Raw genomic sequence first — 14,620 nt, forward strand, 5'->3', positions numbered from 1 at the left:
AACCTTCGCCTCCTGGGTTCAAGTGATTCTCCTGCCTCAGCCGCCCAGGTAGCTGGTATTACAGGCGCCCGCCACTATGCCTGGCTAATTTTTGTATTATTAGTAGAGATGGGGTTTCACCATGTTGGCCAGGCTGTTCTCCAACTCTTGAGCTCAAGTTATCCACCCATCTCGGCCTCCCAAAGTGCTGGGATTACAGGTGTGAGCCACTGCACCCGACCCCAACTTTATTTTTTAGACCAGTTTTAGGTTTAGAGCAAAATTGGGCAGAAAGTATAGAGTGTTCCTATATAACCCTTGTTACACACATACATACACACTCTCACTCACTCCCCCACTGTCAACATGCTGCACCATTGAGCAGAAAGTATATTGTTCCTATAGAACCCTTGTTATTCTCTGCCTCTTCCTCTCCCTGCTCCTTCCCTTCCTCTCCTTCTCTCCCCGTGCCCCCTCACTGTCAAAGTGCTGTACCAGAGTGGTACATTTGTTACACCTGATGAGCCTACATTGACATGTCATTATTACCCAAAGTTCATAGTTTACATTGGGGTTTACTTTTGGTCTTGTACATTGTACGGATTTTGACAAACGTATAATGACACCTATCTACCATTGTGGTATCAAAATACATTGTAGCAATAGCATAGTATAGAATTTTTTTGTTTGTTTTGTTTTTTTTACCTGCTACCTTAAAGTCTTTTATCCCTAATAGAATAGTTTTATTGCCTTAAGAATCCTCTGTACTTTGGCCAATCATTCCTCCCTCTCCCTTAACCCCTGACAACCACCAATCTTTACTGTCTCTGTAGTCTTGCCTTTTCCAGGAGGTCATATAGTTGGAATCATGTAGTATGTAATCTTTTCAGATTGTCTTTTTAGCCGGTAATATGCATTTAAGATTACTCCATGTCTTTTTGTGGCTTTATAGTTCCTTTTTAGCACTGAATTCCATTGTTTGGATGTATGGTTTGTTTATCCATACACGGTTTGTTTATCCAAACATGGTTTGTTTATTCGCCTACCGAAGGACATCTTGGTTGCTCTCAAGTTCTTGCAAATATGAATAGTGCTGTTATAAACATCACATGCAGGTTTTCATATGGACATAGGTTTTTTTAATCATTTTTTTTTTTTTTTTTTGAGACGTAGTCTTGGTCTATTGCCCAGGCTGGAGTGCAGGGGCGCGATCTTGGCTAACTGCAAGCACCGTCTCCCAGGTTCACACCATTCTCCTGCCTCAGCCTCCCAAGTAGCTGGGACTACAGGCGCCCGCCCATGGCTAATTTTTGTATTTTTAGTAGAGACGGAGTTTCACCATGTTAGCCAGGATGGTCTCGATCTCCTGACCTCGTGATCCGCCCGCCTTGGCCTCTCAAAGTGCTAAGATTATAGGCGTGAGCCACCACTCCCAGCCTAGGTTTTTTATTTATTTTGGTAAGTACCAAGGAGTGTGACTGCTGGATCATATGGGAAGAGTGTCATTTTTTATATATCACTGCAATTTTTGTGTTTAAGGCAGACTTTTTTCCAGGGGGAATGGTGAGGGAAAGCAATGAGGCCTTGCATTAAAAAAAACAATATGTGGAACTTGAATAATATGCAGTATTTCAAGGCATTTATGGAAGAAGAAAGAAAATTATAGTGTGGTCATTTTTTTTTTTTTTTTTTTTTTTTTGGGCAAAGTCTCACTTTTGCTCAGGCTGGAGTGCATTGGTGCTGTAATGCTATTGTGGCGCACTGTGGCCTCAAACTCCTGCACCCTAGGCTCAAGTAGTTGGGACTGCAGGCCTGCACCACTGTGCCAGGCCAATGTTGTGTATTTCTAATGGAAGAGGACACTAAAACCCAAGTTGTAGAGTCACAAAGTCTGAGCTGAGTATACCCTGCTACACAGCAGCTTTGCTTTCCTGGGAGTTACTTGTGTCTACCGAGCCAAAGTTTAATCTTGAGTATTCCAAAATGAAAGCTTTGTAAGTGAAGTGCTATGTAAATGAAAAAGTACGACCATTTTGATGACAAAAGGGTTTAGGAATTTTTTTTCTTTTTTTTGAGATGGAGTCTTACTCCGTTGCCCAGGCTGGAGTGCAATGATGCAATCTTGGCTCACTGCAACTTCCACCTCCCAGATTCAAGCGATTTTCCTGCCTCAGCCTCCCAAGTAGCTGGGACTATAGGAGCCCTCCACCTCGCCTGGCTGATTTTTGTATTTTTAGTAGTATTTAACCATATTAAACAGGCTGGTCTTGAACTCCTGACCTCAGGTTATCCACCCACCTCAGCCTCCCAAAGTTCTGGTTTTATAGGCGTGAGCCGCCACACTTGACCAGGAATTGAGTGTAGTTCTGGTTCTTATTTTTGGCACTTCTTTCCCTCTTTGTCTTTGTATTTGTTCTAAAACGCCTTTTTTTTTTTTTTTTTTTTGAGACAGAGTTTCTGTCTTGCCCATGCTGGAGTGCAGTGCGCAATCTTGGTTCACTGCAACCTTCACCTTCTGGGTTCAAGCAATTCTCCTGTCTCAGCCTCCCAAGTAGGTGAGATTACAGGCATGCGCCACCATGCCCAGCTAATTTTTGTATTTTTAGTAAGTATGGCGTTTCACCATGTTGGCCAGGCTGGTCTGGAACTCCTGATCTCAGGTGATCTGCCCTCCTCAGCTTCTCAAAGTGCTGGGATTACAGGCGTGAGCCACCGCGCCTGGCCCTAAACACATTTCTGCTGTTGGTGTTAGGCCTTTGAGTTATTCCAGTTGCATTGTTGTCTGCTTTTGAATTATGTGATGCTAGCTGAGAAGACCTCATCTAGCAGGTAAACTGGATTGCATGTTGTAAGCTTTTTACTTAATCAAGTGAGGATGGTGAGGGTGTGAGATGATAGGGACTGGGGCTTCTGTGGTTTTTTTTTTTTTTGAAATTATCTTAGATCCCTTACGGAAATTAATACTAGTTGTCTCCTGCTGAAAGGACATTTGTGTAAATGGCTTCTTTTATTCATTTTCTTTTAAACGCATTTTTTTCCCCACTAATGTTGGATGGAATTACTTCCTGATTTCTTAACCTGCTTTTTGTTAGCTGTTTGTCAGGAACTTACTTATTCTCACTAATCAAGACTTCTAATATTGTGTTTACTTCCCTTTGCCAAGCATTTATTAAGATCTTATTTTTCTGAAAGTATGGTAAGGAGGACAGGTGAAAAAAACTACCAATTGACTTCTTACTACATATGCCATGAACGGCTCAGTGGGGAGCTTTCATCCCCATTTTATCACTAGGGAAATTGAGGCTTAGAGGCTTTGTCTTTAAGTTATATGCTCTAGCATCCAACAATATACAAGGTGAAATATTTTAGAATGTATACAATCATTTGAGGCACGTTGGCTACCTCAAATAGGTTATCTCCCTTTTAAGTTAATATCCTGTGTTTCCTCGGCACATATCAAACCATTAAAGCAGTAAAGTTAATTTTGTAAAATATGTATTCCATGATAGGGTATTGCATTTGTATGTGCTGTTTGACATGATTACGATTGCCATTTCACTAGGGCAAATTTCCATTATCAGGAAAAAAAAAAATCACTAAACTGCTCATGCCTACCCATTCAAAGGTTATTAGGGTGTGTATGTTTTATCACTTCTTGGGGGGTGTAAAGGATTTGGGTGTGTGTGCACATGTGTGTGCTCTATTATCAGTGTGTGACATTAGCCTGTTTTTCCTATAGGTTACAATTGGGGATAATAGGATAGTAGTTAAGAACATGAACACTGGGGGCAACTTATTTGAATCCTCAGCCTCAGATTCCCCATCTTAAAATGGGTAAGACTATTGTATAAGGATTAATGAGATAATGTGTGCTGCCACTTAGCTGGTGGTTGGCCTGCCCCACACTCTGCAATGTTGACTGATCCTGTGGACCCCACCAGGTTGTCGGGTGTCTCAGAACAGGAAAAACAGCTGGCAAGGGACTTTGAAAAGGACTTCCTTATTGTTTTAAAACCTTATGTAAACCATTTTACACATATAAATTTTTTTAACCTTATGTGAGACTAGATGTAGACCTTTCAAAGCATCAGCTACATGTTAGTACAGGTAAACTTGAAGGTTAGGAGTTTATTCTAACAGTGAAATGAGCTGGGGCTTTATAATTGTACAAACCTTCCCTGCCCTGCTGTAAAGGTGAAGGCAAACACCGAATCCTCATTGGTACTTTTCTGTGTATGAAAGGGATATATATATATATATATACACACATATATATATATACATACATATATATATATGTATATATATATATATACAAAATCAAGTATACAGTTAAGCTGGGCCAGTAGTTGACCTTGTTAGCTGGAGGTGGAAGGAATTATCTCTGGCATCACATTGGCATAACATGAGCCAAATCGGCACGGACACTGGCCTGTCATCTGCAGTGAGTGAAGTAACTAGAAATACTGCATATTCCTTGCCAGCCCTCAGACTGATGTTAATTATGTGTTGTTTGTTTTAATTATAAAATATTTTGGCCTGGTACAGTGGCTCACGCCTGTAATCCCAGTACTTTGGGAGGCGGAGGCAGGTGGATAACGTGAGGTCAGGAGTTTGAGAACAGCCTGGCCAACATGGCGGAACCCCGTCTCTACTAAAAATACAAAAATTATCTGGGTGTGGTGGTGGGTACCTGTAATCTCAGCTACTCAGGAGGCTGAGGCATGAGAATCGCTTGAACCTGGGTGGCGGAGGTTGCAGTGAGTCAAGATCGCGCCACTTTACCCTAGCCTGGGCGACAGAGTGAGACTCCATCTCAAAAAAATAAAATATTTTACTTTTAAAATGGGAGTTTGGAAATTCCAAGTTAATCCTTTTGTTTTAGAAAGCTTCGGAAGACTTGTTATCAAGGAGTCTCCTTTTCCTAATTTGTTTATCCCATATAAATGTCTTTTTCCAAAGTAAAGGTTTTCATCTCCTTTGTTGAATGAGACCCTATCTCCATCTTCTTTCTTCTACGGTATAATTGACTTACTAGGTTTGTTGGAAATCCTTCTGTGTGACTCTTCAGTACAATAATATCTCCAAGAAGTAGTATTTGTTAGGTAGGGATCTTATTTTTTACCCTCTAAGAGTAAGAGGCTGGGTGCAGTGGCTCATGCCTGTAATCTCACCACTTTGGGAAGCTAAGGCAAGAGGATCACTGGAGCCCAGAAGTTCAGGACCAGCCTAAGCAACACGGGGAGACCCTGTCTCTACAAAAATAAATCTAAAAATTAGCTAGGTGCTTAAAAATAAGCACACTCCTGTGGTCCATGCTACTTGGGAGGCTGAGGTGGGAGGATCACTTGAGCCCAGGATGTCAAAGCTATAGTGAGCCGTAATCACGCCACTGCATTCAAGCCTGAAGATCCTGCCTCAAAAAAAAAAAAAAAGTAAGCTGAGAAGTAAGGTTTAAAACTAAGGTTGTATTCAACCTGAGAAAACTGGTTGGGAGAAGACAAAACTAGGGTTTTAAGTATGTGTGTATCTGTGTCTGTGAGGTTTTTTGGGTTTTTTGTGTGTGTGTGTGTGTGTGTGTTTTGTTGTTTTTTTGTTTTGTTTTTTTTTGATACGGCGTCTCACCCAGGCTGGGGTGCAGTGGTGCGATCTCAGCTCATTGTGACCTCTCCCTCCTGGGTTCAAAGGATTCTCATACCTCAGCCTCGCAAGTAACTGCTGGAATTACAGATGTGCATCACCACACCTGGTTAATTTTTGTATTTTACTTTTAGTTTCACCATGGTGGCCAGGCTGGTCTCAAACTCCTGGTGTCAAGTGATCCACCCGCCTCGGCCTCCCTAAATACTGGGATTACAGGGGTGAGCCACCACACTTGGCGTCTCTTTTTTTTTTTTTTTTTTTTTAATTTTATTTTTATATTTTTCACTCCTCTCAGCTCATACCTAGGTTTTAGATTTTTTTTCCCCAGCATTTTATTACTGGTGTTAAATAGTTTTGGTTGTCTTGACTTCTCATTGTATTTTCTTATGGTGACATGTTTTGTTTCCTTCAAAGCTCACTTTAAAATATATCAGGTTATATGTAGAACTTACATTTAAAATTATGCAACCAAACTGGGCACGGTGGCTCAGGCCTGTAATCCCAGCATTTTGGGAGGCTCAGGCGGGCAGATCACTTGAGCTCAGGAGTTTGAGACCAGCCTGACCATCTGGTGAAACCCTGTCTCTACAAAAAATACAAAAATTAGCCAGGCATAGTGGCATTCGTCTGTAATCCCAGCTACTTGGGAGGTCGAGGTTGGACAATCATTTGAACCCGGGAAGCGGAGGTTGCAGTAAGCCGAGATCACGCCACTTCACTCCAGCTTGGGCAACAGTGAGACCCTGTCTCGAAAAAATAAATTAAGCAAACAGCTAGGTTTGGTGGCACACTCTTGTAATGCCAGCTACTCCAGAGGCTGAAGCAGGAGGGTTGCTTGAATCCCAGGAGTTCTGGGCTGCAGTGCGGTATGCCCATCCAGTATCCACAGTAGGTTCATCATCAATATGGCGACCTCTGGGAGTGGAGTGGAGGGTTCCCTAAGGTGGGGTGAACTGTCCCAGAAACAGAGCAGGTTAAAACTCATGCTCATGTGCTGATCAGCAGCAGGATCGCACCTATGAATAGCCACCGCACTCCAGCCTAGGCTACATAGCAGGACCCTAGTCTCAAAAAAAAAAAAAATTTTGGGGGGGACGGAGTCATCGTCTGTCGCCCAGGCTGGAGTACAGTGGCGCGATCCCGGCTCACTGCAAGCTCCACTTCCCGGGTTCAAGCCATTCTCCTGCCTCAGCCTCCCGAGTAGCTGGGACTACAGGTGCGTGCCACCACACCCAGCTAATTTTTTGTATTTTTTTAGTAGAGACGGGGGTTTCACCATGTTAGCCAGGATGGTCTCGATCTGCTGACCTTGTGATCCGCCCACCTCGGCCTCTCAAAGTGCTGGGATTACAGGCGTGAGCCACCGCGCCCAGCCCATAAAAGCAACTCTTTTAAGAGTAACATCTCTATCACTTGATTTTAGAAAATTCAGTTTTTAGATAGAAGACTAATCAACTTTTCTCTTTTTTTCTTGCTGTATTTTATCAGCTACTCCTTTGTTCATTAGCATAGGTATTATAAGTCTGGCAGCATGAAATTGTGTTACTATACAATAAATGAAAGTAAACAAAAGGAATGGATTTAACGTCTTGTGAGGATTCTATGGCAAGGAAAAATGGCTTTCAGATGACACTTCAAATTGGAGTAATTATAAAATAGCTTAAACTTGTCTGAGTTAATGTATTACCTTATTAAAAACTTAGTTTAAAAAGATATTTACAAGTAAAAATTGGATGTTCTGAAACCAGATGTGACCATTTTTAGGTAGTTGGGAAGGATAACTTTTTAAAGTAGATAAGCTAATATTGATAAACCATAAAATTTCTCTCTGAATTATATCCTCAGCTAATGTAAGTGTGGATTAAATCCTCAAGCCTGTTTCACCAGTGGTGGTCATAAGGAAAGTGTCCCTCCTGTTAATATATAGACCAAGTCTCTCTAGACTCCTCTAACATGCATATAAAGTTTTACTTGCTCAGTTGCAGCCTGAAATGATGAGTTTTGTTCCCACTGCCTCTGCCTGTACCCTTCCTCATTTCCTTGAGGCATTTCTCATTTGTGAAGCTGGCTAAGCCTGTTTGTACTGTTGTGACTGCCTTGAGGGCAGAATGAGTAAGTTGCATGAGGAGCTATAAATCAGGAGGCACAGACCCATCTTTCCTTTCCTCAAGATCAGACGTGCAGCAAGTAATCCAATATATACTTATAAATTGATAGGGGAAAGAATTGCTACTAAAACTTTTTTTCTCATTCCTCTCTGTTACTCGTTTTCAGTGATGCTAAGGATTATAGATTGAAGAAACTGGCCTATGGAGGCTGTGTGTATGTGTGTGTGTGTAAGGAGATGGCTTGGGCATTCAGGAGGTTGGGTGACTTTTACAAGTTGTTACACAGCTTAGTGCCACTCATCCTGGTGTGTGACGCTGATCCTGGTGTGTGATGGCTCAAAGGGAGACATGTTGGGACGTGTTATGTGGCACCAAGGTAGTAGCCAAATGTCAAGAACATTTTCTGAGTTAAAAAGTAGAATTCATTAAAATGATTCTTCAGCTACAAGTCTATTTCTAACCAGGCAGGAATGCTTTACATTTTTACTTTTGAACTTTGTCTTCTTCAGTTGGCTTTTATCTATGAATTTATAAAACTTCTCACACACTATTGCTCAATAGTCAAATCATAGCTGTCGTGTAATCCCACCTCCATTACCCATCAGCCAGGTGACTGGGTGAACTACTGAACATCACTCAATCCCAGTGGTTTGTTTGAGATAGAGTCTTGCTCTGTTACCCAGGCTGGAGTGCAGTGGCCATGATCTCGGTTCACTGCAACCTCTGCCTCCCAGGTTCAAGCGATTTTTGTGCCTCAGCCTCCTGAGTAGCTGGGATTATAGGCGTCCGCCACCACATCCGGCTAATTTTTGTATTTTTAGTCGAGACAGGAGTTCACCATGTTGGCTAGACTGATCTCGAACTCCTGACCTCCAAGTGATCCACCCACCTCGGCCTCCCAAAGTGCTGGGATTACAGGCTTGAGCCACCATGCCTAGCCTCACTAAATCTTAGTTCTACAACTGTTTGGTTTTGCTGTAATTTATCTGTCAGGGTTATTATGAGAATTGGAAGAAATAGGGAGTGGTTGGCACAAAATGGTGTCCAGTAAATGCCACCATTTAAGTCAGTAGATCCTTGGAAGCTATAGAGATGTTGATAGGTGGAAAGAGATCAGAGGAAGATGGGGGCCTACACCCAGGAAATGTTACGACAGTCGAGAAAATAGCATAACATTTTAGGAATAGTATCTAATGAACTCTTAAATTGATGATTGTGGCCTAGAACAGTTTTGGTGGGTCATTTGTGGCCTAATTTGGTTAGGGGATTAAGATAAGAGTGCTTTCCTTATAGGGTGGTACCTGAGCAATGTTGAGAAGGCTAGGTAATCCTACCATTAATAGGTGAGAGGAAAGCTTAATTTGAATGGAATATACTTTTATACTCCTTTCAAGTCTAAATTTTCCCCATATTCTTTTTTCAGATTGATTGACAAACATTCCTGTGGCATCCTTTGTATCTGGCCATCTTTTTGCAATCTCCATTCTTCTGTAATAGGTCACAGGTCAATAACCTTTTGCTATAAGGGGCTAGAAAGTCAATGTTAGGTTTTGCGGAGCACATTAGGGTCTGCTTACCCAGGTGCACCTTGTTTTAGTGTGCTTCACTTTATTGTGCTTCACAGTTGTTGTATTTTGTCTTTTTTTTTTATTTTTATCTTTTATTTTTGAGACAGGATCTTGCTCTGTCACCCAGGCTGGAGTGCAGTGGTGTACTTATCGACCTCCCAGGCTCAAGCAATCCTCCCACCTCAGCCTCCTGAGTAGATGCAATGACAGGCCAATTTGTTATTTTGTAGAGATGGGGACTCGCTATCTCAGGCTGGTCTTGAATTCCTGGGTTCAAATGATCCTTCCACCTTGGCCTCCCAAAGTGCCGGGATTACAGGCGTGAGCCACCGTGTCTGGCCAGTTTTGTTTTGTTTAAAAAAAAAGAAAATGGAAGGTTTGTAGCAACTCTGCATTCAGCAAGTCTATTGACACCATTTTTCCAGCAACATTTGCTCACTTGTCTCTCTGTCACCTTTCAAATGTTTTCATTATTCTGTTGTGGTGATCTGTAATCAGTGATCTTTGTTACTGGTGTAATTGTTTTGGGGCACCATAAAGCAGGGCCATATTAGGTGGCAAACTTAATTGGTCAGTGTTGTGTGTGTTCGGCTGCTCCAACTGGTGGTTACCCCATCTCTCTCCCTCTCCTTGGGACTCCCTATTCCCTGAAACACAATATTGAAATTAAGCCAATTAACCCTACAATAGCATCTAACCATTCAAGTGAAAGTAAGAGTTTCATATCTCTCACTTTAAATCAAAAGCTAGACACGATTAAGCTTAGTCAGGAAGGCATGTCAAAAGCTAAGGGAGGCCAAAAGCCAGGCCTTATGCACCAAATGATTTGTCAAGTTGCGTAAAGGAAAATTTCTAGAATATTCCAGTGAATATATGAATGATAAGAAAGCAAAACATTATAGGGTGTTACCTGAGCAAAAATGAGAAGGCTGGGTACCACTTGTCATTTATAGAAGAGAGGAAAGCGTAATTTGAATGGAATATACTTATTGCTATGATATGGAGAGAGTGTGAGTGGTTTGGATAGATCAAACTAGCTACAACATTTCCTTAAGCCAAAGCACAATCTGGAGCAAGGCCTTAAGTCTCTTCAATTCTATGAAGGCTGAGAGAAGTGAGGAAGCTGCAGAAGAAAAGCTAGCAGAGATTGGTTTATGAGATTCAAGGAAATAAGTCAGCTCTATGACATAATTCAAAGTGAAGCAGAAAGTGCTTATGGAGAAGTTGCAGTGAGTTACCCAGAAGATTTAGCTAACTGATGAAGGCAGCTACAGTAAACAGATTTTCAATGTACTAGAAACAGCCTTCTCTTAGAAGATGATGCCATCCTGGACTAACATAGCTAGAGAGGATAAATCAATGCTTTGCTTCAAAAGCTGATTCTCTTGTTAGAGGCTAATGTAGCTGGTGACTTTTAAGTTAAAGCTAATGCTCATTAACCGTTCTAAAAATCCTAGCCTTCTGAAGAATTATGCTAAATTGGCCAGGGGTGGTGACTCATGGCTGTAATCCCAGCACTTTGGCAGGCCGAGGTAGGTAGATCATTTGAGGCCAGGAGTTCAAGACCAGCCTGGCCAACATGGTAAAACCCCATCTCTACTAAAAAATACAAAAATGAGGTCGGGTGCAGTGGCTCACACCTATAATCCCAGCACTTTAGGATGCTGAGGCAGGTGGATCAGCTGAGGTCAGGAGTTCGAGACCAGCCTGGCCAACATGGTGAAACCCCGTCTCTATAAAAATACAAAAATTAGCTGGGTATGGTGGCGCGTGCCTGTAATTCCACCTGCTCGGGAGGCTGAGGTAGAGGTTGCAGTGAGCTGAGGTTGTGCCACTGCACTCCAGCCTGGGCAACAGAGCGAGACTGTCTCAAAAAAAAAAAAAAAAAAAAAACCAAACCAAAAAAAACAAACAGACAAAAAACCAAAGAAAACCAAGAATTACTCTAAGTCAACTCTGCCTGTGCCCTCAAACAGCATCACAGGCTACTGAATCTTTGATGAAAGGAAGAGGCAATTGATGTGGCAAACTTCATTGTTGTCTTATTTTCAGAAATTGCCACAGCCATCCCAACGTTTAGCAACCATCACCCTGATCTATGAGTAGCCATCAACATCTAGGTAAGATCCTCCACCAACAAAAAGATTGACTCACTGAGGGCTCAGATGATTAACATGTTTTAGCAACAAAGTTGTTCTGTTGTTTTTTATTTTTGGAGACAGAGTCTACTTCCCGCCCAGGCTGGAGTGCAGTGGGGTGTTCTCAGCTCACTACAACCTCCACCTCCCGGGTTCAAGTGATTCTCTTGCCTCAGCCTCCTGAATAGCTGAGATTACAGGCATGCACCACCAGGCCTGGATAATTTTGGTATTTTTAGTAGAGATGGGGTTTCACCATATTGGCCAGGCTTGGTCTCGAACTCCTGGTCTCAAGCGATCCTCCCGCCTCGGCATCCCAAAGTGCTGGGATTACAGGTGTGAGTCACTGTGCCCGTCTGCAACAAAGTATTTTTTAATTAAGGCATGTACATTTTTTAAAAGACATAATGCTATTGAATACTTAGTACAGTCAAAACATAACTTTTATATGTAGTGGGAAACCCAAAAAATTGTGTGACTTGCTTTATTGTGATATTCACTTTAATGCAGTGGTGTAGAACCAAGCCTACCATATTTTCAAGGTATGCCTCTATTTGATGGAAATACATCCTTATTTTAGAGAGATTCGCAAAACTTCATGTGAATTCCTGGTTTCACCCTCAAACCAAGTTTGAGCTATGTGTTTCAAAGAGTATACTTTTGGTAAAGAAGCACATTGGTCTGTGTTGGCTCTGAGTGCTTGAATTGTTTCCAAAATTTGCTGTCTAGAACTAGCATCTGCTGTCATCAAAGGTGGACTATCCTACAGGGCTCCGAAAGTGTTCTATAATAGAATTTCTAAGCAAAAGTGGCATTGTGGAAGTAATCTCACATCAATAATCTGTGGTGTCCATTTCAAACATTAGGCCAAAAAAAAAAGTCATTTAATACCTTGTAGTGTTGATAATGTCACCATATCATGAAGTCGGCATGGTCATTGCCTTGTGTGTGCTGTAAAGATTCAGAGGATGAAATATTCTAATTAACTTTGTTGCATACTTTGATTCAAAATGAAATGAAAATGCTCAGTATTCATTTGCTACAACTGGGTAAATAAAAGTTGTATTCCTGGTAATATTTCAGCACTGGATTGATTTGGCTCTTTTACCCAAAAGGGCAGTTGGAGCCTAAGTTGAATGACTGACTGATGGGAGGCAGCCATTCTGAGATTTCTAAAGGAAGCTCAGCTAGATCCATCTTCCTCCTCTTGGCTTGGTATAGGTTTAATTTTGATTTAGAAGTAACCTGATTTTACCTTTCCAAAGTGTTTCCTTAATTTAATCTCACAGATTTAAATTTTGAGAAGAGTAGTTCAGTCTCTCGATATGGAGCCTCTCAAGTTGAAGATATGGGGAATATAATTTTAGCAATGATTTCAGAGCCTTATAGTAAGTATTGCTTTTATAGTAGTGCAGTCCCAGAATTCGTACTATTTTTCTCTTACCTATACTCAAATTTCCTCCTACAACTTTGTCTCCCTAATCACTAAAATGATGACTTTTGTGTTCTCATTTTTAGATCACAGGTTTTCAGATCCAGAGAGAGTGAATTACAAGTTTGAAAGTGGGACTTGGTAAGTGCTTGAGTACTATTTATTTGAGCTTTTTAACTTGTTTTGTTTGTTTGTTTGTTTTTGAGACAGAGTCTTGCTCTGTCGCCCAGGCTGGAGTGCAGTGGCACGATCTCAGCTCACTGCAAGCTCCGCCTCCCGGGTTCATGGCATTCTCCTGCCTCAGCCTCCCGAGTAGCTGGGACTACAGGCGCCCGCTACCATGCCTGGCTAATTTTTTTGTAGTTTTAGTAGAGATGGGGTTTCACCATATTAGCCAGGATGGTCTCAATCTCCTGACCTCGTGATCTGCCTGCCTCGGCCTCCCAAAGTGCTGGGATTACAGGCCTGAGCCACCTCGCCCGGCCTTTAACTTGTTTTTGTTCATATTGTGCCTCTTAATTCTTGTTATATTTGAGAAACTTTACTAATCCTTTTAGCTATCCTTTCTTGCTGTTCGGTCATCTGTAAAAGAAGGTTGTATTACTTAGAGCTTGATATTGGGAATAAAATGTAACGACTTACTGGCATCTTTAGTCACCCTGACCTTAAGTATATTATATGCTCATATCTGTGATTGTTATTTTGGTCTCCCCAAACTATCCAATCTTTCACTTAGAAAATTTCCAAAGGAGAAATTGTAGGCTTTAATAGAGTTCACAATTTTTACTGAGATAAAATTTTACGTACATTCTATAAGTACATTTATTTATTTATTTATTTATTTATTTATTTATTTTTGAGACACTTGCTCTGTTGCCCAGGCTGGAATATCGCGGTGTGATCTCTGCTCACTGCAACCTCCGCCTCCCGGGTTCAAGCAATTCTTGTGCCTCAGCCTCCCCAGTAGCTGGGATTACAGATGTGTACCATCATGCCTGGCTAAGTTTTGTATTTTTAGTAGAGATGGGGTTTTGCCGTGTTGACCAGGCTGGTCTCAAACTCCTGGCCTCATGTGATCCACCCACCTTGACATCCCAAAGTGCTGGGATTACAGGTGTGAGCCACTGTGCCTGGCTATATAGGTTTCTACTTTAAAGCCAAGGAAATAGCTGGGGAGAAGTATGAAGTGGTGTCTGTTAGTGATCACAGGTAGACCTGTTTGTTTGTAAATCACTCTAATGAATTGAGTGTGTGCTTGGTCTCTAAAGTGAATAGAAACTTCTGACAGCTTTGCCCATAGAGAGAGACTTTGAGGCCGATTAGTTGTGGAGAAAGTGACTTATTAAGAAAATGTCCTAGGAGAACTGAAAATGTGAACGTGGGAGGGATAAGACATCAAAAGGTGTCAAAATATATAATAAGTGATTTGCAAATGAGTCATTAAGGTGTAGGGACTCACAGGCGTTTCTATGGACATTCTCTGGGATGGCTCCCTGGTTTGATCTGGGGGATATTTTAATGGCAGACTTCCTACCATGCACACACATTCCTCATGTGGGTTAATTGTCAGCTTTATTCTGATCCTAAATTCAGCTGCTAAACTGGATTTAAACCCCACATGTATGCTGTCTAAATTTGAGAATGAATTCAAACCTATCTTTTGGGGTTCTAGGAACTTTCAGGACATGAGGGTGCCAAGCAAACATTTCCTCAGCATTTTTTTTTTTTTTTTTTTGAGATGGAGTCTTGCTC

The 14,620-nt window shown here is 41.6% G+C and overlaps 1 protein-coding gene across 7 annotated transcripts in view; it reads left to right on the plus strand.

Annotated features, from left to right (window-relative positions):
* ESRP1 (epithelial splicing regulatory protein 1) overlaps positions 1-14,620 on the plus strand; it is a 66,571-nt gene that overhangs the window by 8,530 nt on the left and 43,421 nt on the right. For all 7 annotated transcript variants that reach the window (XM_063817331.1, XM_009455672.5, XM_063817328.1 and 4 more), the window contains exons 5-6: positions 12,726-12,824; positions 12,955-13,009. In XM_063817331.1, the coding sequence (XP_063673401.1) occupies positions 12,726-12,824; positions 12,955-13,009 (154 nt within the window). The remainder of the gene's footprint in view (positions 1-12,725; positions 12,825-12,954; positions 13,010-14,620) is intronic.

Source organism: Pan troglodytes, chromosome 7, assembly GCF_028858775.2.
Source record: "Pan troglodytes isolate AG18354 chromosome 7, NHGRI_mPanTro3-v2.0_pri, whole genome shotgun sequence".
NCBI classification, from domain to species: domain Eukaryota; kingdom Metazoa; phylum Chordata; class Mammalia; order Primates; family Hominidae; genus Pan; species Pan troglodytes.